This window comes from Carcharhinus amblyrhynchos, chromosome 19, assembly GCF_965287045.1.
Source record: "Carcharhinus amblyrhynchos chromosome 19, sCarAmb.v2.hapA, whole genome shotgun sequence".
NCBI lineage: Eukaryota > Metazoa > Chordata > Chondrichthyes > Carcharhiniformes > Carcharhinidae > Carcharhinus > Carcharhinus amblyrhynchos.
The window spans coordinates 8,119,795-8,147,075 of record NC_137342.1 but is presented as its reverse complement, the minus strand read 5'-3'; the positions used below and the strand labels follow the sequence as shown (position 1 = coordinate 8,147,075).

The following is a 27,281-nucleotide window of genomic DNA, read 5'->3' as shown; positions in this document are numbered from 1 at the left end:
TCTGGCTGAAGAAATTCATAGAACAAAGAACACTATAGCACAAAAAGGCCCTTCGGCCCACAAGTTGCGCTGATCATATCCCTACCTACCAGGCCTATCTATAACCCTCAATCCCATTAAATCCCATGTACTCATCCAGAAGTCTCTTAAAAGACCCCAACGAGTTCACCTCTACCACCACCGACGGCAGCTGATTCCACTCACTCACCACCCTGAGTGAAAAACTTACCCCTGACATCTCCTCTGTATCTACTCCCCAGCACCCTAAACCTCTGTCCTCTCGTGGCGACCATTTCAGCCCTGGGAAATAGCCTCTGAGAATCCACCCTGTCTATACCTCTCAACATCTTGTAAACCTCTACCAGGTCACCTCTCATCCTTCATCTCTCCAGGGAGAAAAGACCGAGCTCCCTCAACCTATCCTCATAAGGCATGCCACCCAATCCTGAGGAGATTACAAGGCAACATCCTTGTAAATCTCCTCTGCACCCTTTCAATAGCTTCCACATCCTTCTTGTGGTGAGGAGACCAGAACTGTGCACAGTACTCCAAGTGGGGTCTGACAAGGATCTTATAAAGTTGCAGCATTACCTCCTGACTCCTAAACTCAATCCCTCGATTAATGAAGGCAATTCCTCCTCATCTCGGTTCTAAAGGATTATCCCTTTACTCTGAGGCTGTGCCCGTGGATCTTAGTCTCTACTACTAATGGAAACGTCTTCCCATTCAGACCAGAGCCAAATGACCTTCACAGTGTGACCACTAGTCATCCTTTGCTTAGGAGAGGGGTTCTAATTGACGCTGCTGCTTCTTCAGCCTACACGCTGTTTTTATTTGGATGGCAAATGTGGGGCCAGTCTATTAATTGGCCTTCTCACATGAAAAAAGTGCCAGAAAGCTCATTGCCAGAAGACCAGGAAATAGCTCTGACCTCGGGTTCTTGACACTCATTGCAAAAATTCAGTCCACAATCTTTTGGGTAAGTGTGACATTATCAGCAGAAATGGTTCATGCTGCCTTGGATGAGATGAACAACCTTTCCCTTCACCCAAAACTTGGTAGCTGTGTCTTTAGTAGCTTAGGCCCTAGATGGGCTCTGGAGTTCTTTCTTCCCTCTTAAGGTAATCATTAAATTCCAATGCATCACTGACCTTTTGGTCACCTTTCCTAATATTTTCTCTGGCTTGCTGCTATCTTATTTTCTGACTCGGTCCCTAAGAAGTATTATGACATCTTTATGTTAATGGCATGGTGGTGCAGTGGTCAGCACTGCTGCCTCATGGTGAAATGGACCTATGTTCAATTCTAGTCTTGGATGATCATCTGTGTGAGATGGCACATTCTCTCCGTGTCTGCGTGGGTTTCCTCCAGGTGCTCCGGTTTCCGTCCAAAGATGTGCAGGTTAGGTGAGTTGGCCATGAGTGTTCCAAGGTATGTAGGTTAGTGGGATTAGCGGAGCAAATGTATAGGGTTAAGGAAATAGGACCTGGGTAAGATGTTCTACCGGAGAGAGTCGGTGCAGACTTGATGGGCCAAATGGCCTCCTTCTACACTGTAGGGATTCTATTCCATGGTATAAATTCAAGTTGCTGACACTTGTGCAACTGGAATGCTGCACTGGTGTGTACTGTTGTACTGGACTGAGCAAAGTCTTATTTTAATAAAGCAAAATGCTGGAAAGCTGAAATAATAGAAAATGCTGGCAGTACTCAGCAGGTCTACAAGCATCTTTGGAGAGGGTAACGGAATTAATGCTTCACATCCTGATCTTTTATCGTGAATGTTCTTAGATATTCCAAGGTGCTTCACAAGAGGGATAGCAATAAAAGGATTTTTGACTTTTTTAACAAAGGTGAAATCAAGGCAGAATCAGGTCAGAAGCTCAATAAATGAGGAGAGTTTTCTTAAAAGTATGAGTGTGATTTGGAGACAGAGATGGGGAGGGAATTCCAGTGTTTAGGGCTAAGCAACTGAAAACTTTGGATTAAAATCAGCAATGTGGCCAGAATTGGAGCAACACTGAAATCGTGAAGGTTTATAGGTCTACTGGAGCCAACTGAGTGGAGACGGATATGGTTATCGGGGAATTTGAAACCCAAGGTCAGGATTTAGAAATTGTTGTTTGACGGGGTGCCAATCAAGGTCTGCAAACAACCACAACTTAGATTTACACAGCACCTTTAACATAATGAAACCTCAAGGCATAGCATGGTGGCACAGTGGTTAGCACTGCAGCCTCACAATGCCAGGGACCCAGGTTCAATTCTAGCCTCGGGTCACTGTCTGTGTGGAGTCTGCTGTTCTCCCCATGTCTGCATGGGTTTCCTACTACAGACCAAAGATGTGCAGGTTTGGTTGATTGGCCCTAGTGTCAGGGGGATTAGCAGGATAAATATGTGGGGTTACAGGAGTAGGGCCAGGGTGGGACCCGATGGGCTGAAAGGCCTCCTTCTGCATTGTAGGGATTCTATGTGGAGTTCAAGTAAAATTTAGAGAAAGGGAGCGGCAAAGACATAAAGGGCTTTGAAAACATGCATGAAAATTTAAGAATCAAGAATGTTGCTTGACCAGGAACCAATATAAATCATTGAGCACAGGGAATATTGGGGAATGGGACTTGCTGTGACTTAAGACATGGACAGCAGAGTCTGAAGTTTACGGAGGAGGATACAATGTGAGAGACCAGGTAGCTGGGTGTTGGAGAAGTTGAGGCTAGAGTTTACAGACATGTGATAAAGGGTTTCAGCAGCAGATGACCAGAAACAGAGTTTGAAGTTAATGAAGACCCACATTATTGAGGCACAAACATGAGGTTGGAAACCCATGTCAGGAGTGAATGTAAACCCAATGTGGCTGGGTGAATTAGATTTGGAGCAAGCTTAAGATTCAGGCTGCAGCGATTGCGCACATATACACTCATCCATGGGAACTCATAACTCAGGATTTTATGGCTTCGCTTGTCCCAAAACTCTAAAGTCCTGCCCACTGTCGACAGACCTTCCCATGCTCCATCCCTCACCCACTCTGATTCCTGTGGCGGGTAGGCCTGTAAAATTCCAGCCATAGAATTCCATCAGTGCGGAAGGCAGCCATTTGGCCCATCGAGTATGCATTGACTCTCCAACAGAGCATCTCACTCTTACTATCCCCATAACCCCAAGTATTTACTCCATAACACCGCCCTTTGCCTACACAGCTTTGGGACACTAAGGGGCATTTTTGCATGGCTACCTTAAACTAATGTTTAGGTATTGAATGGAAATGACTGAATAGGAACAGCAGGACCCCAGAAGGAGGCCATTGAGCCCCTTAGCCCAGCCTCTCGGCTATTCAACCAAATCAAAGATGATTTGTTTCAGCATGAACTTCAAAGCTCCACGTAACTTGACGCAGCAAAAATCTATCTCACAATCACCCAAAGCTCCAATGATTTGAGCATTCTATGGAGAAAATGCCTCAATATACAGCAAAACAATTTGCAGTAAATTGCTCCGGTGGCAGTTGCATGGAGATAACCACCCAGGTCACACAGCAGGCGCATGCGCACGGTCTCTGGGCTGCGTCAGCGGCGAAGAGCCGGCGCTGCCTCTGACGTGTTTCCGGCCGGGAGCAGCTTCCGGTAAAACTGGTGACGTTGTCATGGAGATGGACCCGGGCCCAGGTCGAGCCCGCTTCGTTGTGGTGGGAGGCGGGGTCGCCGGGGTGACCTGCACCGAGCAGGTGTGTGTGTGTGTGGGGGAGGCCGCGGGGCTGAGGGTGGGTGTGGGGGCGAAGGGGCAGGTGAGCAAACGAGGGCAGGCAGGGGCGAGGCCCTGGGGATAGAGCCACCCTCCCCAATCCCTGTCCACATCAACATGCTCACCTCTAATTCCCCCTGTCAGTATTGACATGCTCACCTCTAATACCCCCTGTCAGTATTGACATGCTCACCTGGAATCCCCCTGTCAGTATTGATATGCTCACCTCTAATTCCCCCCCTGTCAGTATTGACATGCTCACCTCTAATACCCCCCTGTCAGTATTGACATGCTCACCTCTAATACCCCCCTGTCAGTATTGACATGCTCACCTCTAATACCCCCCTGTCAGTATTGACATGCTCACCTCTAATACCCCCCTGTCAGTATTGACATGCTCACCTCTAATACCCCCCTGTCAGTATTGACATGCTCACCTCTAATACCCCCCTGTCAGTATTGACATGCTCACCTCTAATACCCCCCTGTCAGTATTGACATGCTCACCTGGAATCCCCCTGTCAGTATTGACATGCTCACCTGGAATCCCCCTGTCAATATTGACATGCTCACCTGGAATCCCCCTGTCAATATTGACATGCTCACCTGGAATCCCCCTGTCAATATTGACATGCTCACCTGGAATCCCCCTGTCAATATTGACATGCTCACCTGGAATCCCCCTGTCAATATTGACATGCTCACCTGGAATCCCCCTGTCAATATTGACATGCTCACCTGGAATCCCCCTGTCAATATTGACATGTTTACTTGCAACCCAATCAGTAGTGGCCCTATCTCCTGCTATTTTCTGCCACTATTGACATACTCACTAGGGATAGCTGCCAGTATCAGATCTCACCTGCCATCCCCTGCCAATATTGACATGGGGATGGCATAATTATCTGGGATCCCCTTTCATTATCAATACAATGACCTGTGGTTCCCTGTTAAAATGGACACCTGTGCTTCCCAGTTAATATTAACGTGCTCGCCTAGGATCCCCTGAAATAGCGACACGCTCGTCTGGAATTCCCTGTCTATATGGACATTTTCACCTGTGATTCCCCTGCCAATATCAACATTTTGCTATCAATGTTGACAAGCTCACCAGGGGTCCTGTCAACGATGACACAATCACCTGTGATCCCCTGTCAATATTGACACGTTCAGCTGGGATCCCCTGTCAATAACAATGCATCACCTAGAACTGTCAATATCGACACGACCACCTGCAGTCTCCTGTCGATATCAACACAGTCACCTGGGACTCCCCCATCAAAATCTGCATGGTAATCCTTGATCCTATTTGAAATCGAAACAATGGGGGATCTCCCCCCAAACACCACCCCCCCACCCCCAGATCAATATTAACACATTGACCAGGAACCCCCACCCAAAATTGATACGGTCGCCCAGAATCAGTAAATCAGCCAGCATTTATAAGGAAAGCTGCAATGTTAGCATTCATATATATTTGCTCGAACTGGAAGCTTTTACAGAGGAATGACCTAGAAGAAGTGTTGTGGGGATGCCAGGGAGAAGACAGTACACTTGATCCTTGTAGGCAATATGCCATGGAAGTGAAACAATATAAGTGCAATTTTGGGATGTGTTTAATAGCGCTTTTGTAATGTTAAAATGTATGTTTCTTTTACTGAATTTATTTAATTTTATTAAATTGCACCCTCTCTGACTTCAGTTTTAATAGTTCTGAACAGATGGATGTTTTCTTTTTATTTTGATAGCTTGCTGGTCAGTTCCCATCAGATGAGATCCTTTTAATTACAGCATCACCATTAATTAAAGCAGTGCTGAACTTCAAACAGGTGTGTATGGTTCAGTGTTTTACAAAGAGAACTACTTCTGTGAGCCACATCTGCCTTTGCTTTTTTATGTCTTTAAAGTCAGTTTGGGTTGCAACTTTGTCTTTTTTTTAATTGAAGGTTTCCAAAACGTTGGAAGAGTTTGAGGTTGAAGAAAGGCCATCTCACATACTGGAAGAGCACTATCCCAATGTTAAAGTGGTACAGTCTGCAGTTCGAAGACTGGATGCAGCAAAACATGTAAGAATGAATTTGTTTAATGATAATTCATGCTTATTGCTTATAAGGATATTCTTGGCAGTTAGATCCACGTAGAATATTTTAAAATGTCATGTAACGTAATTTTTTTGGAAATATTGCTTACAAATGGAATTTTTTTCATGTGACATAAAGAAGCTTTCATTTTAGTTTACAACAGGAACATTTGGAAAATTCGTTTCAGTGTTAGAAGAGAAACCACCTTAAATCACCTTAAATATCTCTCCAAAATGGAGTCATATGTCATTAGAAACTGATAGAAAACCTCGAAGGCTGAAACAAATCAAGAATTCCTTACTGGGAGCAGAAGACAAACCTTTGAAATTACAGGACCAGAGATGGCTCATTAGTTGGGATATAAATATGTCCTATCTTATCTGGATTTTTGCATGAACCCTGGTTGAGCAAAGACCTGCAAAGATTTGGGATGTACCAGTGCCTAGTGTGCTGATGATTTTGCTCACAGTGAATGTCTCTGTAAAATTGGAAAATAACACTTCCGGCAGAGAGAGAGAGTTTACAGGAGTTCAGCTTCTACAGCCAACTGGTCAGGTACAAGTAGATAGAAGTTTATCATAAGGCATAATTAGTAACCCAGAGACACAGGGTAAAGCTCTAGGGACCTGGGTTCAAATCTCACCAGGGCAGATAGTGAAATTTGAATTCAGTAGAAGTCTGGAAGTCTAATAATGATCATGAAGCAATTCTTGTAAAAACCCATCTGGTTCACTATTTGCCCTTTAGAGAGGGAAATATGATATCCTTACCTGTGACTCCAGGCCCACTGTAATATGGGGTTGACTCTTAACTGCCTCTGAAATAGCCTAGGAAGTTGGGGACAATTAGAGATGGGCAACAAGTGCAGGCCCATCAGTGATGTCCATGCACATCGTCTGAATGAATTTAGATGTGCAAATTAAAGGAAGGTGAGCTTTAAGTTGCTTATCGAGAAGGGGAATTTATCCAATGCAAAGAATTTACACCTGGAGCTTCATCACTCAGGAAGCTAAAATCAGCCATGCCAGCTCATAAGGGTAAAGTCTCATATGTTCTAGAAATATGGTAACTATATGCACAGACCTAATGGCCCTGATTTTACCGGCGCACAGAGGCTCGCAGAATGGCATTCTCCGTTGGCCCCGGGCACAATCTTACAAGCTTCAGGTGAACGTACTGGTAAAATTCTCGCCAATTTGTCCAACAGACTGGTTTTTCAATGCTGTTAAATTTTCAGTTACTAAGAATCTTAATTTAATGGATTTACATATCGCACATAATCATGCAGTTAATGCTGTGAATGTAACTGAACAGTAATCTGTCATTTAATTTGTCAACTAACCCTATTCGCGATTTCTTTGCCTACTCAAATGCAAATATTTAAATGATGATGATAAGGTTGCCAAGCAGGTTATTTCACGAAACCGCAGTGTAAGTTTCATTAATGTGCCCAGTGATTTGGTTGATTATTATTGAAGATTGGAAGTGTTTTTTTTTAGTTTGTATCTATTGGGGTACTATACAGCTAGTTGGGTCTGCAGTCAATTGGTTCAATTCTTTACCTGATTATGGCTGTCATAGAATCATCTGAAAAGGCTTCCTGAAGGCCTCCCGTCTTATTCTTCGTCTACATGCATGCCCTTGCTGACATAATCTAAAAACTCAGAACCAGATTCCATTGACAGCACCTCTCTCGATCCCTCCAGTATTTCTAATTTCAACTGTGACTATTTCACTGGGGCAAAAATTACACAGGCATCAGGATTTAATCACTTTGAGTTCAAATTATTTTCCACCAATTATTTTACGACAACAGAAATGCATCTCCGTTAAAAATAAATTGTTGCTCTAAGTGGAATTTTGGGGTTATAGACAGTTTAAAAAAAGGATGTTGGGCAAAATTTTCCCAGAAACATTCTAAGTGTCACGACAGTGTGAAATCGGCGCTGGTCTTTTGGGTGAGCTTGGCACTGCAATCTTCTGGCACTCGGTCTGTGTTTTTGACGGCTGAGATTTGGGGAGTCAGGGGAGGGGACAGAGCATAAGTACATCAGTGGAGCTGCTTTCAGAGCACTTAGACTCTATTGCGCATGGTGCACTGATCTGATAGGGAGCTGGGAGACCTCCCCCCCAGCATAAGCCCCTCATCGTTGTGCATACCCCCATCCGCTATAACCCTACTCAAGACCACTCAGACTCCACACCCCTTGCATAATACTCTCGTTGTTGTGCGTTCCCAGCATCCGCTATAACCCCACTGCTACTTAGGCACCCCCCCTTTGGCACTGCCCTGGTACATGTGATGCCATGCTGGCACTGCCTAATGGCACTGTGTGGCAATGCTTGCGACCTCCTGAGGGCTTCAGTTGCCTCCCATTCCCCCCAGCATGGCCATGGCACCTGATCTCTGCTCGGGCAGATGGACTACGTGGGGAAGTCTGAGTTTACTTACTTTGGTCGTAAGAATAGAAAATCAGAATATTTTTTAAAAGATGTGAAACTTGTAAGTGTTGATGTTTTTAGAGACTTGGATGCACTTGTACAAGAAAAGCAAACGTCATGTTGGCCTTTATCGCAAGGGGTTTGAAGTAGAAGAATAAGAAAGTCTGGCTAAAATTGTAAGACGGTTTGATAAGGCCACGCCTGGAATATTGTGCGTAATTTTGGTCTCCATGTTTAAGAGAGGCTACACTGACATTGGAAGCAGTAGATGGGTCCTATGATGAGAGATTATCCTATGATGAGAGATTGAGTAAATTGTGTCAGTATTCTCTGGAGTTTAGAAGAATGAGAGGCAATCTTGTTAAACATTCAAAGTTGTGAAGGGGCTTGACAGGGTAGATACTAAGATGTTGTTTCCCCAGGCTGTGAAAGTTAGAATAAAGGTGATACCGTTTCAGAATAAGGAACTGATCATTTAGTACTGAGATGAGAAACTTCAACACTCAAAGCCAAAAACAGAAAATGCTTGAAAATCTGTCAGACCTGCTGAGATTTTCCAGCATTTTCTGTTTGTTTCAAATTTCAGCATCCACAGTAATTTGCGTTTTTCTTTATTCAAGAGTTGTGAACTTCTGAAATTCTCTATCTCAGGAGATTGAGGATGTGCCATCATTGAATACATTTAAGGCTGAGAGGGACAGATATTTTGTGTCTCGGAAGGACTGTGAGGAATGGGCAGAAAAGTGGAGTTGAAGCCCAAGATCAGCTTTGATCATATTGAATGGCGGAGTAAGCTCAACGAACCATGCCAGTTTTACCTATACTGATTTCTTATGTTCATCTGTTTAGAAAGGGAACTGCTTTGGGACTCTGAAACTGAAGAAGTGGGGCAGGATTCTCTGGCCTCATTGCAATATCTTTCCAGCACTTGGTCTGTAACCTTGTACGCTGACATTTCAAGTGTTCATCTAAATGCTTCTTAAATCTTGTGGGGGTTTTGCATCTTCTACCCTTTCAGGTAGTGAGTTCCAGATTCCCACCACCCTCAGTGAAAATGTTTTTCCTCAAATCCCTTCTAAATCTCCTGCCCCTGACCTTAAATCTTGATCCCCTTAACGAATGTACACCTCAGTCAGATCCCCCTTCAGCCTAAAGAGAACAATCCCAGCCTAACCGGCCTTTCTTCATAGCTGAAACACTCCAGGCAAGGTTACATCCTGGTGAATCTCCTCTGTACAATTTCTAGTGCAATAACACCCTTCCTATAGTGTGTGACCAGAATTGCACACGGTATTCTATCTGTGGCCTAAAGAGCATTTTACACAGCTCCATCATCACCTGAAGAGAGTACAATGGAGGGATACCAGTACCTTACCGAGGATGAGGAACTGTAGTTCTGTGGAGAAACGGAGATTGTTCCCCTTGGAGTAGAGAAAGTTAAGAGGCGATTTAATAGAGCTAATCAAAATTTGTAAGGGAATTTGGTTAGGCAAAAACAGTGAAACTGGTTCCTCAGGCAAGTGCATTGGTAACCAGAAGTCATAGATTTAAAATAATTGGCATAAGGTCCAGGATCTGAAAGGCTGATGTAACCAGATTCTGTTGTTGGAAGTGTGATTGAAGTGAGAAACAATCTGAACAAGGGATTAAATTTTACAGCTCTTTCAAAGAGCTAGCAATGTGCGAGGCTGAATGTCCTTTCTTGCTGAACAATTCTAATTTTACCATTCAATTTGTCACAATCTCATTAATTTACTTGCAGAAACTTCAAACAGAAGAAGGCAAAGAGTACATTTACGAGAAGCTGTGCATATGTACTGGAGCGAGGCCCAAACTGATAGTCAAAGGCAATCCATTTGTATTAGGGATTCGGGATACTGACAGTGCAAAGGTATTAACTAACTTCTAATGAAAACATAGTATTCGCACAATCTATTTCATTCCGAGAAGAAAAGGTATTTTTTCCTTAAAAAGCAGCTTTTTGTTTCTGGACAATACTAATACATGGTATTGAAACTATAGTGTTTTATGGTGAATAAAGCACTGAGTTCAGACTTGAGATATTCTTTCAATGTGTTGGAACTCTGCAATGAATTATATCTTTGAAGTATGTTCCAAGTTGTGACAACTTACAGTATGAGTTTGTAGAGGTGATTTTCTTGTTTTTACCTTTTGCATGCACAACTTATATAGCACTTTTAATGCTAAAGTATTTCAGAAGTGTGTAACTGCACAAAAATTGACACAGCCAAAGAAAATAATGTTTGGACGAATGACTTTGCCTATGTCAATTGGTAGATTTTAAACAATGTCTAAAGAAGGAATAAAGAGGTGGAGAAGCAGAGGCTTAGAGAGAGAATTCCAGAGCTTGGGCCTAATTGATTGAAGGAGCAGCTGCCAGTGGTGAGCAATGCCTGTGATCCAACCATCTGATTCAGATAGAACTATTGAAAGTTGTGATCCTGCTCAGAAGGGACAGCAGGACTAGAGGGCACAGCCTCAAGATAAGGGGGGGGGCGGTGGTGGGGGGGTGCAGTTTAGATCAGAGTTGAGGAGGAACTTCTTCACTCAAAGGGTGGTGAATCTCTGGAACTCTCTGCCCGTCGAAGTGGTGGAGGCTACCTCACTTAAATATATTTAAGACGCGGGTAGATAGGTTTTTGGTAGGCAAAGGGATTAAGGGTTATGGGGAGAAAGCAGGAAAGTGGAACTGAGCCACTTCAGATCAGCCATGATCTTATTGAATAGCGGGGCAGGCTCGAGGGGCTAGATGGCCTACTCCTGTTCCTATTTCTTATGTTCTTATGGTTTGAACAGCAGAAATGTTCATTTGATTGAAAGTTACGGAAGAGTAGCCTTTTTACATCACATGAAGAACACTAACTGGGTTTGAATATGTTGCACACTTGGGTGCAGCTGATATGAGAGTAAGACTGAAGTGGGCTTGTCGGCACCTAAACTTTTAAGTTTGACTAATGAGCTCTAAGTTTCCTAGGATGCAATTCCAGGGATAAGAGGATGAAAGAGGAGCGGCAGGAGTGGGAACCCAAAAAGTTGGGTCTCCAACTGTAAAAGGCTTCCATGACAGTTGCTACTGGGGTGGGTGTTAATTCCATGTACACTAGAAGTTGTCATATATTTAAAGAAGCAGGGTGACTTCAGTTTCCTGGAATTCCCTACCCCAGAGAGCTGTGAAATTGCAGCCATTGTGTGTGTTTAAAACAGAGTGACTAATTTTTGATTAACAATAATATAAAGGGTTATGGGGATGGTGGGTGTAACAGAAATTGAAGTATACAATCAGCCATGATTATATTAAATGGTGGAGCAGGTTTGATGGGCTGAATGGCCCACTCCTGTTCCCATGTTCCAATGACTAGTAGAAAGTCCAGTTAAATTTAGATAATACTTAAAAAGAATTCAGAGGTACTATAGGACGTTCCGAAACAGTCGGCAAGCATGATACCAGGATTGAAGTTATAACGATCAAACTCAGGTTTTCTTCTCCAGAAAAGGGAAGGCTGACAGATCATCTTCAAACTCCTCTTGCCAGATTATGAGAGGGTTTGGTGAAATAGGTATCGAGCCATAAACATTAGGTAGTTCATGAATCCATTAAAGAATTCGGGAGGAACTTCTTTACCCAGAGAATGTAGAACCACATGGTGTATTTAAAGTGAATAGATATATTTAAGCAGAAGTGTATATGAGGGAGGAAAGAGAGTTGAGCTGTTTTAAAGTGGAAGGAGACTTGTATGAAGCATGAACAAGTTGGGCTGAAAGACTTGTTTTTCTGCTGTTAAGTTCTGTATAATATGCTTGTAATCATTGACCCTGCCAAGAAATAATATTCATCAGCAAGAGTGCTCAACTTTGACAGAAAAGTTTTGTATTTGCAAAATCTCATTAGAAGGAATTAAGACTCAGAAATTCAGGCACAGAGGAAGCCATTTGCTCCTGACGCGAGGAGCAATGTAATTAGTCCATTTCTGCTGCCAAAACAACTCAATCTTTTCAATTCAAAGGGCCAATATTGTACTGACTTTTATCCTGGCCCCATCCAGTTCTTTTCATTAGTTTTACAAGGCTGCATTAACTTGCCTTTATACAGTGACTACCACAGGAAAACAAGTGTTTCAGAATCTGAATTACAGATGCATCAGCATCTTACCAAAGGAGAAGATGTTGGTATTGTATGATTTGAAGTCTGTTTGTCGTTACAGGAATTTCAAAGTTGTTTAGCTAAAGCCAAAAGGATTACTATTATCGGCAATGGAGGTATAGCACTGGAACTGGTGTAAGTATGTTATTTAATGAAAAGTCCTAACGTTCAATAAAAATACTCAGATTTGATTGGACAGTTTCAAACGTTTGGAACGTTGGGCAGTTGGAAATGAGCTCACAACTAGGAGGCATAGTGGGTAAAAAAAGTCTTTTCACCTCTGATCGCAAATTCAGAACAGAGAGGCTCCTGGGCCTGACTGCAGAGGTCCAATTTGTATTGATTTTGGTTAGCTTTGAGTGGGCTTCAGCTTGTAACTCATAATTAGCAACCGCATTTTGAATTGGTTGTGTGGCAAATGAAGTAAGGTGACATTGGTTGATGGAAGGAGCTTTGTTTTTTAATTTGTTCATGGGATGTGGGCATTGTTGGCTGGGCCTGCATTTTATTGCCCATCATAATTGCCCTTCAACTGAATGGCTTGCTAGATCATTTCAGAGGGCATTTAAATGTGAACTATATTATTGTGGATCTGGAGTCACGTAGGCCAGACCAAGTGAGGACAGTAGATCTCCCTTTGTAAAGGACATTAGTAAACCAGATGAGTTTGACAATAATTGGCAATGGTTTCATGATCATTATTAGACTTTTAATTCCAGATCTTTATTCAATTCCAAATTTCACCATCTGCTGTGGCCGGATTCAAACCCGGCTCCCCAGAGTCTGGGTCTCTGAATTAATAGTCCAGTGACATTGCCACTACTCTAAAGCCTCCCCTTTTGTGAAGTTCAGGCTGAGGTCTGTTGCCCCAGTAAATAAAGGGGAATTTTGCCATGTTACACGTATAATCTGGGAGTGTTTGGTATTGACTCTAAGGTGCCTGAATGGAAAATGTTGCACTTCTTAATATTTAGATTTCTAAATACATTCTGAATTTGCTAATTTTTTTAAAAACCTTGAGTTACCTACCCCATAGTTTGTTACAAATTATGGTGCAATTCTCTTATTCAACTGTTTCATCAGATTCGCAGTGTTAGAAAGTGAATGATCTTCTAGTGGCATCACTGAAGACACGGTGATGAAGAAGGAACCTAATCTAGTGGATATTTCCCAAACTAACAGTCGCTAAAATTTTGGTTTAAGGTCCATATTTTGATAAATTGAATAGGAATCTACCTCTTGATCAATTGCCATTCAGTGTCCTACTTCAGTCAGCAATTGTCACGATCCAAGTCTGGCTAAGAATTACTTTATGACAGCCAATTCTGTGATGTTAGTCATTTAATAGAAAGTCAACTGCAGGTATGAAGTAAAAGTTAGATGTGGGTAAGGTTAAGTTTATTTAATAATGTCACAAGTAGGCTTACATTAACACTGCAATGAAGTTACTGTGAAAATCCCCCAGTCACCACACTCTGGTGCATTGTGTTCAGGCACACTGAGGAAGAATTTAGCATGGCCAATGCACCTAACCAGCATGGCTTTCAGATTGTGGGAGGAACCAGAGCACAGGGAGAAAACCCATGCAGGCATGGGGAGAACATGCAGACTCTGTGCAGACAGTGACCCAAGCTGGGAATTGAGCCCGGGTCCCCTGCACTGTGAGGTAGCAGTGCTAACCACTTTGCCACCATGCCACGATGATTCAATGATTGGACGACAAGCTAAACAATTCTGATTGTGCTATGAATTGCACAGAAAAACAATTTAAAATTATCAGTCGGACTCGCTGTGTGGCTCACCTACGTGTACTAGAAGCTACGTATATTCATATACATGTCCCTGTCCTTTGCAGACAGAAGGAGCATGTCCAGGTGTTGTGCCTTTTTCAACTAAACGAAAGCTTAGGGGCAGCCGTTCCCAGGTTCATTCCCCATGGCAATACCTTGACCAGAGTTGACCTGCCTAGTTTGAATTTGAACAAATGGTTGACAATTAACTGTTCCCTGGTACATTCTCCAAGGCGACACCTCTGCCAATTAGAGTTAACTTGGCAACTAATTGATACTCTCTTTGCATGCAGTATAAATTGTTGTTCATGTTACTATTGCTATTCTTATGAACTGTCTTGAAGATTGCTTTGTAGCATGTCTTGTTTCACAGCAGTACTGAAGTAGAAGTTATATATTAAGTATTTCTATTGAGGTAGGCTGAAGAAGTGTTATGTGAAAGTGCCCCAAGGACCATTGGTGTTACTCCTACTCTTTCTAATTTACAACAGTGACTTGGATTGAGAAGTTCACTGCCAACTGATCAAATCACAAATGATGCTATGCTATTTGAGGTGGCAGTGAGATCGGAAGAGATGTTCAAGGGATCACAAGATGAGTTAGCTTCATTAAATGGGCAGAGCAGTGACAAATGTCATTTGATTCAGGTGTAGGTGGTCAGTGGAACAGACTTCTGGGTGGAGTAGGTGTGGGTAAGAGCTTACATTATTGATGAGAGCATTCGTTTGGATATGATCTTTTCTCCATTGGCATGTTTGGTTGCAAAGCTGTACATTTCGTTCAAATAAAGACCAAATTTACTTATACTATTTAGCAAAAATTGAGCCTGCTCCATATCTTGAATGCCAGCCAGTGACTACAACATATTGTGTCCTGCACATTGATGTGCTCATTGTGTTTGCCAACAACCCTGTTAACAGGCTAGATTTATGAGTTTGCAATATTGTGTATGCTTAAAAATCATGTATTCTAAAATTGATCTGTTATATTTCTAGCTATGAAGTTGAAGGATGTGAAGTGATTTGGGCAATAAAAGATAAAGCTATCGGAAATACTTTCTTTGATGCAGGAGCAGCTGAATTTCTGATTCCACAGCTCAAAGCTGATAAGCCTGAGGCCATTCTTCCTTGTAAAAGGACAAAATACACAACAGAAGGTAATTCGTAGATGCAGCTTTTGTAATCCATTTTACACTGAATGATATGCGGATAACTTCAGACCAATTGTGCAGTTAAAGCTGCATTATCCCACGTGTATCCAATTTTAGAATATTTGTTTCTCTCCTAACATCTTTTGCAATAAAATGAAGCTGAACTGGAGTGAAATTTCACTTATTCTTACAGTTACCTACAAACTAAATTGGTATTTTTAAATTGTTTAAATTAATTGCAGCATTACAGGGCGTTAACGGATGACCAACATTTCAAGTTTGAGTGTTGTGTTCCCTCACCGGGGTTGCATTTCTGTAGTAGCTTGAAACTCACTTATTTTTTATTAAACGTTGGGAGCGACCTGACCTCTCGTAACCCCATGTAATATGTTACTTGCATGAATTTGGCGAGACTTACTTTCACCTCACCCTCACCCACTCAGATTGAACCACTTGTGTAGAGCTGACAATATCTAAAAGGTCATTTTAACATAGGGATTAGGACAATTCAACCCTTTGAGTCTGTTCCGCCATTCAGTCAGATCATAGCTGATTCTTCCTGGTCTCAATTCCACCTCCCTATCTTTTCCACATATCCCTTTAACCTGTTTTCTATCCAAAATATATCTATCTCCTTACTGAAACCATTTAATGATTCAGAATCCATTGTGCTATAGGGCAGCGAGTTCCACAAATTCAGCATCCTCTGCAAGAGACTAAGTTGGAACTAAATATGTGGCTGATGTGGCAAATGGTCTAGATGAATAGTAGCTTATTTGGTCATTTTAAATGCAGGTTTAGAACAGGAAAAGAGAACTCTGGCTGAAGATGGAGCACATGGCAGTGCATTGGGACCAGACTGGCATGAAGGCATGGAGTTAAAAGGAACAAAAAAGGTAATAAGCTGTTTCAATGTTGATTCGAGTATGTTTGTTTATGCGGTAGGATTTTTCTTACATAATGAAATTGTTATTCAGTATTCAGCGCCCTATCTAGCATGAAGTCTCAGCTAACCGTTCGATACAGTACTGAGTAGATGCAATGCTGTCTGAGGTCATGTTCATAGGATGAGATGATAAGCTTGAAACCCCTCATGTGGATGTAAAAGATCCCTTGACATCATTTCCAAGAATAGGGGAGTTCTGCCCTGTGTCCCGACCAGTATTTATCCCTCAAACGTCATCACTGAAAAAAATTAAGTTGTCATAATCACATAGATTTTTGTGTGAACTTGCTATGCAGAAACTGGTTGCTATGCTTCTTCCTACATTACAACTGACCACACTTCAAGGAAGCAATGAATTGGGATGTTTTAATGATGGTGAAATCCTGCTGTTCCTTTCTCTCAGATTTCCCACCGAGTCCATGTTGAATACCAGTGTGAGATTGATAAGATTTACCTGCAAGATGAGTTTGTATCATCACAGAAAACATCATTGGCATTCCCTGAAAATGGGTCAGAGGGCAGAAAAGGAAATACAGATGAAGGTATTTGAGAATGAGACTAGCTTTTGATTTTGTTTGATTGCATTTTTTTTCTTTCGTTCTGACATCTGCCTTCAAAGTAATGGTGAGTAAAATGGTGGTGATTAGTGCCTTTTATGAAATAAAGTATCTGAAAGTACTTTATAGGAGTGTTATAAAGCAATATTTGACACTGAGCCACTTAGAATGTAATATGGCAAATTGCCAAAAGCTGGGCCAAAGATGTATATTTTATGGGCATCTTAAAAGAGGTAGAGAGGCGGAGAAGTTTAGCCTGGGAATTCTGGAGCTTAGGGACCAGATAAAGCCATGGTCATCGATGTTTTAAAGTTCATTTATTAGTGTGACAAGTAGGCTTACATCAACACTGCAGTGAGTTTACTGTGAAAATCCATTTGTCGCCACACTCTGGCACCTGTTCGGGTACTCTGCAGGAGAAGTTAGCACGGCCGATGCACCTAACCTGCTGCTAAAATCCTCATCAATGCCTCTGGACTGGACTATTCCAAAATCCTTTTGGCCTGCCTTCTACATTTTACACCTGCTGTAAAATGGAAGGAAACCAGAGCGTCCGGAAGAAACCCATGCAGACACTGAGAGAATGTGCAGACTCTGCACAGACAGTGACCCAAGCCAGGAATTGGTTCTGTGAGACAGCAGTGCTAAGCGTTGTGCCACTGGGGTGAAGTGATTAAGATCAGGGATGCTCAAGAGGCCAGAAGTAGAGAAACACAAGGTATCTCAGAAAGTCATTGGGCTGGAGAGAATTACAGAGATTGGGAGTGATGAGCGGGAAAGGGTTTTGAGTGAAGAGTGCAAATTTTAAAATTATAGCTTTGGTTAACTGGGAGCCAGCGTAGGTCAAAGAACACATAGATGAACAGGATTGGGTGCAAGTAAGAACTCAGGCAACAGAGGTTTGGATGACCTGATGTTTACAGCAGGTGTAAAATGTAGGAGGCAGGCCAAAAGGATTTTGGAATAGTCCAGTGTAGAGGCATTGATGAGGATTTTAGCAGCAGATGAGTTGAATCCAGAGTAGAATTTGGTGATGTTAGAGAAGTGGAAGTATGGGTTTAATGATGTTGGGGTAGGTACACATTTCAGGGTCAGATATGACACCAAATATGAACAGTCTAGTTCAGCCTCAGACAGTTGCCAGTAATTTATGAATGAATTAAGAAGCAGTCCAATGCACCCCGGCATTCTCTCTTCCACTTTCTTCCATCAGGAAAAAGATACAAAAGTCTGAGGTCATGTACCAACCGACTCAAGAATAGCTTCTTCCCTGCTGCCATCAGATTTCTGAGTGGACCTACCTTAATATTAAGTTGATCTTTCTCTACGCCTCTAGTTATCACTCTAACACTAACACTACATTCTGCACTCTCTCATTTCCTTCTCTATGAACCATATGCTGTCTCTGTATAGCGTGCAAGAAACAATACTTTTCACTGTATACTAATACATGTGACAAAAGTAAATCAATCAAAATAAGTAGTTTCTCTGCAGAATTCATTGTTCAAATTTTTTAGTTATCAGTTAAAGAAAAGAAGAAGCTGTAATTACTACTGAACTTTATGCCTCTCGCATGTGTATAGTAATTCCATAACTGTCAGGACATTTCCAATTTAAAAACAGCAGCATTGCTATTGTGATGACTGACAGCTGCTGGAATCTGTAGAAAGACTTTGCTTTTCAATGTTGTCTAGCGAGTTAATGATGCTGTCTTGCAGAAGACATTGCAGTTCCAAACTTTGATAATTTTCCAATCCATATTCCTGGGAGTCAGTGATGATACATCACTAGCTGACTGCATACTGCTACTAACAGGATTCTTAATATAGGCTATTGATGTTGTATTTGATTAAGTAGGATAAACTGGCATGTCGATATTGAACATGCAGCTATAAATAATTGAAGAGGGTAAAGATAGCAAAACTGTGTACAATTGTATTCAATCTTCATTGTGTACTGCCTGAGTCCTTCCAATGGCATATAAAGTAAATTATGCACTTGAATCTGGATGTAAGTTGGTCAACTGCCACATAAACAATGAAACAAAATGAATGTGATATGATAATATGAATTCTACAAGTTAGACATTCTTTATTCTGTGAAGTTATATAGAACAACAAAGATTAGAACAATATTCTTTCCCTGCTAGAATTTATAATCAAATGCAGTCCAGATTAACCAGAGATCCCTCTCCTCTCATCGGTAAGGACCCTGTGCAAAATATGTCTCAGTAGAATCATGATGTAGAGGTGCCGCCGTTGGACTGGGGTAAACACAGTAAGAAGTCTGGCAACACCAGGTTTAAGTCCAACCAGTTTACTTGATAGTAATCCCACGAGCTTTCGGAAATGGTGTTCCTTCGTCAGGTGTGTGGAAGGAACCTTCCACACAACTATCAAATAAACTGGTCGGACTTAAACCTGGTTTTGTCAGACTTCTTACTGGGTAGAATCACCCAGTACATTGTATACAAATCAATAAAAAAAAATTGTTTACAATTCTTGCTTAGAGTGGTACAGTTCAGTTACTGCTGATTCATCCCTTGAATGATCTTCTTCCATGTTGTAACAATTCTGTAATGGGACATCTATGGCTTAGTACAGTGAGGAAGATTCCAGGTACGTCGAAATTCCCAGATGTGAGTTAACTGGAATTCACTTTCCCACTCCTTTCAGAATATTGGCCTGTTTATGTCCAGTTGACAAATGGAAAGATCTATGGCTCTGATTTAATCGTGAGTGCAACTGGAGTGATACCAAATACTGAACCATTCATCGCAAACAATCCTGTAAGTACTGTGCATGATTTCAACCAGCCACTTAAGTGCTGTATTAGAAATTGGAACTAAGCCTTAACTAAGGCACGAAGATGCTTCTCCACAGAAATACTATCCTTGTAAGAAATGAATCAGAATCGTGAAATATGAATGGTTGAATTAGTTGTATATTTTGTCATCCAGCATTAACTATCTGTTCAAATTTGATACCCAATCGATAGCTTCCCCCTTACTCTGCTCCTTGAACGGTTCACAAATCCTGATTTTAGCCGATCAGCTTGGCTAACAAGGAATGCTGGTTGGATTTCCACACCTCTGTGTGGGTACTAAAGTTTAAAGTTTATTTATTAGTGTCACTAAGCAGGCTTACATTAACACTGCGATGAAGTTACTGTGAAAATCCCCCAGCTACTGCACTCCAGCGCCTGTTTGGGTACAGTGAGGAAGAATTTAGCATGGTCAATGCACCTAACCTGCACATCTTTCAAACTGTGGGAGGAAACCGGAGCATCCGGAGGAAAGTCACGGAGACAGGGGGAGAACATGCAGACTCCACACAGGCAGCGATCCAAACCGGGAATCAAACCTAGGTCCCTGGTGCTGTGAGGCAGCAGTACTAATCACTATGCCACCTTAACTGTCATTTCCTCATATTGATAACTGCTTTTCAACTATCGCAAATTCCTAAAAGGCAATTTCTTCAATAATAATGTAGAATTTAAATCCAGCTTCCAATTTGGATTTTTTTTTTTGATTTTGATAATGAGGTCTCTATCAGTGAGTCCACCTCTTGCTCTCCTTATTGCTGAGCCAGTTTATACTGTTGTCCATGCACTGTGCCAATGTGGGTATAATATTAGGTTTTGTAATAGGGTTCTGTTAAATGCATGAAATTCTGCTGCTTTTTTGTTTGTTTGGAAGCTGTTAATTCACTAACTCCAGTGAGCTTGTGAGAAAACAAATTTTCAAAAATATTTTGAACAATTAGTTTACACCTTATTGTATTTGTCACTGTTGATTGTTTTGATTTGTCAGTTTTTAAATTGCAATGCTTGGTGTTTTTTGTTCCCACTTGCTGAGTGGCTTTTATGGTTTGCTGCCTGAATGAGGATTGAGACTACTAACTCTCAGTTTGACACAAGTTTATTTGGATATGGTCACTCCTCGGAGATTGGTGCAAAAAAGGCACAGCAAATGAACATGGTTTATACTTAAGTTAGCAGATTTCCCAGGAACAGATTCAGGTTGTTCAAAATTGAATCAATTTATTGGGGAGATTGGCAAGTTTTTTATTGGTTTCAGGTTTAAACCAAAGGTTGGAAAGTGCTCAGCATTTTAAAAATGTCCTCAAATGTCATGAAGTGTGATCTTTAGAGTGAATATCTTCAACTTCTGTGTAGGTCAGCCATAGAAAAAGCTCCTAATAATATTTTGAGTTTAATAAATAAGGACATAGAGTATTATTATGATAAATTGGTTCAAGATAATGGGTAGGCTCCATCGAAGAATCATAGAACCCTACAGTACAGAAAGAGGCCATTCGGCCCATCGAGTCTGCACCAACCACAATCCCACCCAGGCCCAACCCCTCCATATCCCTACATATTTACCCAGTAATCCCTCTAACCTATGCATCCCGGGACACTAAGGGGCAATTTTAGCACGGCCAATAAGCCTAACCTGCACATCTTTGGACTGTGGGAGGAAACCAGAGCACCCGGAGGAAACCCACGCAGACACGAGGAGAATGTGCAAACTCCACACAGACAGTGACCCAAGCCGGGAATCAGACCCAGCTCCCTGGAGCTGTGAAGCAGCAGTGCTAACCACTGTGCTACCGTGCTGCCCCAAGAGCGCAGTGGTTTGCAAGTTCAGGTGTCCCATTACAAAAGGGACATTTAAGAGCATGCAGAGGGGAGGGCTGGACACTGCCTGAGGCCTTCATGCTGTTGTGATGATGGAGAGCTTAATGGGGCACCCTTTTCTACTTTCGTGAGATTGGGTGTTGCTGGCAAAACTAGCATTTGTTGCCCATCCCTAATTGCCCTTCAACTGAATGTTTCAGATCACAGTTAAGAGTCAGTCACATTCTGTGGATCCGGTGTCACATGTAGGGCAGACCAGGTAAGGATGGCAGAATTCCTTCCCTAAAGGACATTAGTGGATGTGATGGGTATTTCTGATGATCAATGTTAGTTTTGTGGTCACCATTATTGAAACTAGCTTTGTATTCCAGACTTTTGTTCATTGAATTTAGATCCTAGCAGCTGCCATACTGGAATTTGAACCCATGATCCTGGCTCAGTAGCCTGGATCACTGTATTACTAATCCACTAACATTACCATGTGCCATCATTCTTCCCCACCATTGCCAAATGGTTCCCAATCCAAAGATATCCAAAATAATTTGAGGACGATACATCTTGTTTAGTGGTTTCCAACCAGTATGCCATGTAGACCCTCCAAGTGTGCTGCAATAAATGATTCAGAATTCATGTGATTAAACTAAAACTAATCTTCATCTTCAGCTCTGTGGTTGGCCTCTCCAAAACCGGATGATCCTTGGGCCTCCCTCATATGCACAGCCTGGGAAAGAGCCATACATGCTTAGTTTCGATTTTGGTTGGGCTTATGTGCAAGACTGACGAAACTCGGAGCTGAAGACAAGGGTCCCATGCACTCGCACAAAAAGGGAAAACCCAAAAAGGGTGCGTAAACCTTGGGAAAAGCAAGAGAGACAGAGGTTAATAAAAAAAAGCGGGTGAAAGGATAGGTAGAAGTTAAAACAGAGTTCCCATAACAGAAAAAGACAAAGTAGGAGGTGTTTGTCCAATTTTTTTAATATTATAGAGGTGTGCCAGTTGGGAACCTCTGATCTAGTTTACTCGTTCGAAATGTCTTCAAGTAGCCATCATTCTTGGCTTGTCAAAAGTTGTCTTATTTTGTTTTTTCATGGCTTATAAAGAACTTATAGGCTTTTTGCTCTGTTGCAAATGGATCTTTGTGTTGAAAATAAGCTTTCTGGTGTCATCTCAGGAAGGATGGAACAATCTTGCAAAGTTGCCTTGGCAACTTATTAAAGGCTGCCCTCTGCTGACTATTTATGGGATGTTTTCACTGAAAACGCTTCACGAATGCTAATATGGTATTGTGATTGGTTTGTCAAAAAGCACAGATTTGTAAATATAGTTTTTTAAAATATTGTTTCTAAATGTATTGGTTTAATGTAGAATGTTTTCTGAATCCATTGAATGAGTCACTGGTGGGTCTGAGTCTTTGCCAGAGAAATATCAAATGAATTACTAGTTTCACTTGGAATGCACCCTTGTCACTGACCTCAAACCTTCTCCATGCATTCAATCAAGCCCCCTCATGATTTTGCACATTGCAATCAAATGCCCTCTCAGCCCCGCTGCTTCAAGGAGAACAGTCCCATCCTATCCAATCTTCCCTTATCACAGTAATTTTCCTCCAGTTCAATTTCTGGTCATTGAGTAACATACCCCCACCCCCGAATGTTGATAGTGGGGGTTCAGTGATGGTAATGCTTTTGAATGTCAAGGGGATGATTGTTAGAACCTTCTCTTGTTGGAGATAGTCATTGCTTGATTTTTGTGGCAAGTGAATGTTACTTGCCACTTGTCAGCCCAAGTCTGGAAATTGTTCAGATCTTGTTGCATTTGGGCATGGACTACTTCAGTATCGGAGGAGTCATGAATGGTGCTGAACATTGTGCAATCATCAACATCCTCAATTCTGACCTTATGTTGAAGAGAAGTGATTGAGGAAGCCGTTGTAGATGTTTGAGCCTAGGACGCTACCCGGAGGATCTTAGCCAGTGATGTTCTGGAACTAGGATGACTGACCTCCAAACAGCACAACCATCTTCCTTTATACTAGGTATGACTCCAACTAGCGGAAGGTTTCCCCCTGATTCCCATTGACTCCAGTTTTGTTAGGGCTCCTTGATGCCACCCTTGGTCAAATGCTGCCTTAGTGTTAAGTGCAGTCACTCTCACCTCCCCAAACGTGTCGCCCCACACTCTGTGGTGATTGAATTCTATTTGCTACTTTTCAGACTACCTGACCAGCTCAGGGATTATTAATGGCTATTATTTATTTTGAATGCCTCCCCCCATGACTGACCCATGCCCACCAGGACTACAGCCTAGTTTTGTACTGCTTGTAAGTTGTAAGACACAATCTAAGTTAGGAATGGTGGAATTCATCTCTATGTTCCTGGGTAGCTTTTATTGCACAATGTGAAAGGAGACATGTGAGTCTTGATTGTTTTTATACCCCAAATGTCAAAGTGCATTTGAGCACTGCCCATCTTTGTTAGGTTTGCTCCTACTTTAGCTTTACCTTCTAAAAAATTCATAAAATGCTTGTTGAAATACGGTAGAGATAATGATGAGTGGTTTGTCGACGCAGCATTTGTGCTAATATATCATCGGTTCACACTGTGCAGTGAATCCAGTTTAAGTTTTTTTGCATGTAGTTTTTTAATAAGGAATTCCCATTTGAGCCCATTGCAGTGCAGGAAGAATAATGGTTGAGCCACATACGCACCACTTTGTGGATGTTCAGAGCAGAACTGCTAGCTCTGAATATTCTGAGTGATTTTGACAGGAATATGTTATTCCTTCTAACTGAGGAGTCAATGTCCAAACATGTTGATTTAAAATCGTAAATGGTTAACAGAAATTTCTTAGTATTGGAGTATGGGATGTTTTGCAATGGCCCATTTCTAATAATTGAAAATGCTTATGCAACAAGAAAGATTTGAGTTATCCAGAGAATTACATTTCCCCTTCATGTGTACTTTGCCTGAAGGTTGTCTGCAGGTGATTCACCCTGAGCTCTTTTTTTGTTTCCCTGTAATGAAATATTTTTGTTTTTGTCAGTGGTGGTTTGTCATCGCCTTCCATTCTCAGGCAGGCTGAGGAGGCAGGTCTTCTCTGACGTCAGCCGTCATGGGAATGAAATCCATGCTTTTGGTGTTAATCTGAACCATAGGATACCCACTTGGCCAATTGATCTAACTGGCTCCCTGATTTAAATTGAGATATACAAATAATGTAGGAAAGAGGGAAATTAGTACCAAAATGTTGAATTATTGAATTGCATTCTGCTGGCAAGTGCTTATTTCCTCAACCAAAATCTTGTCATCATCCCATGGCTATTTGTGTGAGTTTGTCCACAAACTGGCTGCTGCGTTTCCCTTCATTAGAGCAGTGAGACCCCACAAAAACTACTACATCAGCCAGAACATGCTTCAGGGCATCCTGAGGTTGTGAATGGTGTCATAAAGAGGCAAGATTTTTCTTAAGCAGCTTTATTTAAAGAGGATTGGCCTGTAGTTGAGACAAAGACCTTGTGAATTTCACTTTTTAATGAAAGAGTGGGTAAATATTTGAAAGCAAGGTAGATCCAGGAACATGGAGAGAAAACAGGGAAGTGGAATTTGCTCCAGTAAGAAGCCAGTGTAGACCCGATAGGTCAATTGTCCAGACAATGGGCTAAGTTCCTACCTTCGGGCAGAGCGCATACTCAAAGGGGAAATGTAGATCACTGTGTTGGTGCTGAAGAAACACATTTCCAAAGAGAAATGAATAGAATTCATTGATTGTACTTTTCTAATTGAATCGCAATTCTAATTTCTCCTTTTACAGCTTGACGTAGCAGAAGATGGGGGCCTTAAAGTTGATGAACAGATGCATACCACGATCCCAGATATTTTTGCCGCAGGTGACGTCTGCAGTGTTTCATGGGAGCCCCGTGCTCTTTGGCAGCAGGTACAGGAGACACCATCTGTCGAAACATTTGTCATTCACCTTGGAAAATGCAATTTGCCTGAATGATTGGATTTTTTCTCTCCCTTCATTTACGCAACCGAGCAGATGCGACTGTGGACCCAGGCTAGACAGATGGGATATTATGCAGCAAAGTGTATATCAGCAGAAATGTTGGGGGAATCGATTGAATTGGATTTCTGTTTTGAAACATTTGCCCACGTCACCAAATTCTTCAATTATAAGGTAACCTTGAAACCAGTCATAACAAAACTGGTCAAATTGCCTGGAAGTTGAACCTAGTTCTTTTAGTTAAAGCCTGAACAGTTGTACTGATGGAGGAAAATTCCCTATGTGCTACTCTTTAAATAGATTTACACATTGAATGTTGAGAGGGAATGGTCCTCTTGTGTTTTAAATTAAATGACTCAATGCTGTTATAATAACTCGCTCATCAGAGGACTTAACTTGACATTGTCGCTTTCAGGCTATTTACACATCTCTTCTCTTGTAGGTAGTGTTACTAGGAAAGTACAATGGCCAGGATCTGGGGACAGATCACGAACTGTTACTGCGATGCACCAGAGGCCAGGAGTATGTGAAAACAGTAATGCAGAATGGAAGGATGAAGGGAGCAGTGCTGATTGGTGAAACCGACTTGGAAGAGACCTTTGAAAATCTCATTTTAAATCAGATGGATCTCTCTGTATATGGAGAGGAGTTACTCAACCCAAACATTGATATTGAGGATTATTTTGATTAAGATAAACAACACATTTACAGTTTATTATGCAAGTTCCATCATTCTATCCTGATGGACCATAGTGTGTGTCTGATGGTTTACGATATTATTGCAGGAGATGCGGGGAGTTCTTCCAGTGTTCTGATCAACCTTCTTCCCTCAGTCAGCACCCACAAAACAGATGAGATGGTTTTTTGTCTCCTTTACTGTTTCGGGGACCTTACTACATGCACATTGGCTGCTTTGATTGCACAACAAACCAGGGGCTATACTTCAAGGTATCTCTTTGACCCTGAAGCATTTCTGGATAGAATAAGCATGTGGAAGGTGCAAGTTCTATCTCGAATGGCAGAGTGTTTTAAGTTGCATTTTTACTAAAATGAAGTACATTGATTTCATTGATCTCTGGCTCTTCCAAATGAATTGTGTTCTTCTGGGCGGAGAGAACAGTGCTCCGAATTATGTTTTACTGTGGTTGACCTCGTGAGAATTGATACTTTGATGAGAAGGTGTCTTTCCCTACTTTTGTTTTGTAATTTTCTATAAATTGCATTACACCAGCAGCAACAATTTCTATTTATAGAGAGGCCTATAAATTATTAAAACAGTCAAAAGTGCTTCACTATCAAACTTGATTTGCCTTTGATATCTAAACATTTATAGGGGGCAAGTGAAACTTGTCATTTCTATTGTATGTAATCAGTTTTTCTGACTAGCCGCTTATCTCATGTTTAAAATGTCATTGGCCCTTAACTTGCTCAGAGTGGCTGTCCTCCGTGGCGGATTGTCACTCTGAAGGGACATGCCTCTGCTCGAATTGCAAATCCCCTCTGTCGCCCGACCTTCCCCCCTCAGGCTCGGTGAGACGGGAGCAGTAGAGCGCGTCCTGACTGTAGCAGTGTGGTGTAAATGAAGCTTAGCAGAGGGGGCAGACAACAGTGGGTGGGAGGGAGGTGGTGGGAGTGCGGTGTCTGGCCGGTGGTGGGGAGAACTTGGGCCAAAGGGGAGCAGGGGAAGGGATGGTGTGGGGGTTTTCCTGCAGAGTGGCGGTGTACTGTTTGGGGTTCAGTCTGAGCCTTTAAAATAGTTATGCTGAAGTAAGA

At 41.9% G+C, this 27,281-nt stretch overlaps 1 protein-coding gene across 1 annotated transcript; it reads left to right on the top strand.

Moving 5' to 3' along the window:
* Positions 1 to 3,624: 3,624 nt before the first annotated feature.
* pyroxd1 (pyridine nucleotide-disulphide oxidoreductase domain 1) lies at positions 3,625 to 26,580 on the top strand. Its single transcript, XM_080207806.1, has 12 exons — positions 3,625 to 3,720; positions 5,486 to 5,566; positions 5,684 to 5,803; positions 10,023 to 10,151; positions 12,484 to 12,557; positions 15,208 to 15,368; positions 16,158 to 16,258; positions 16,712 to 16,850; positions 19,541 to 19,653; positions 25,317 to 25,439; positions 25,545 to 25,682; positions 25,951 to 26,580. The coding sequence occupies exons 1-12, from the start codon at positions 3,640 to 3,642 to the stop codon at positions 26,197 to 26,199; spliced, it is 1,509 nt and encodes a 502-aa protein (XP_080063932.1). The 5' UTR covers positions 3,625 to 3,639; the 3' UTR covers positions 26,200 to 26,580.
* The last annotated feature ends 701 nt before the right edge of the window (positions 26,581 to 27,281 follow it).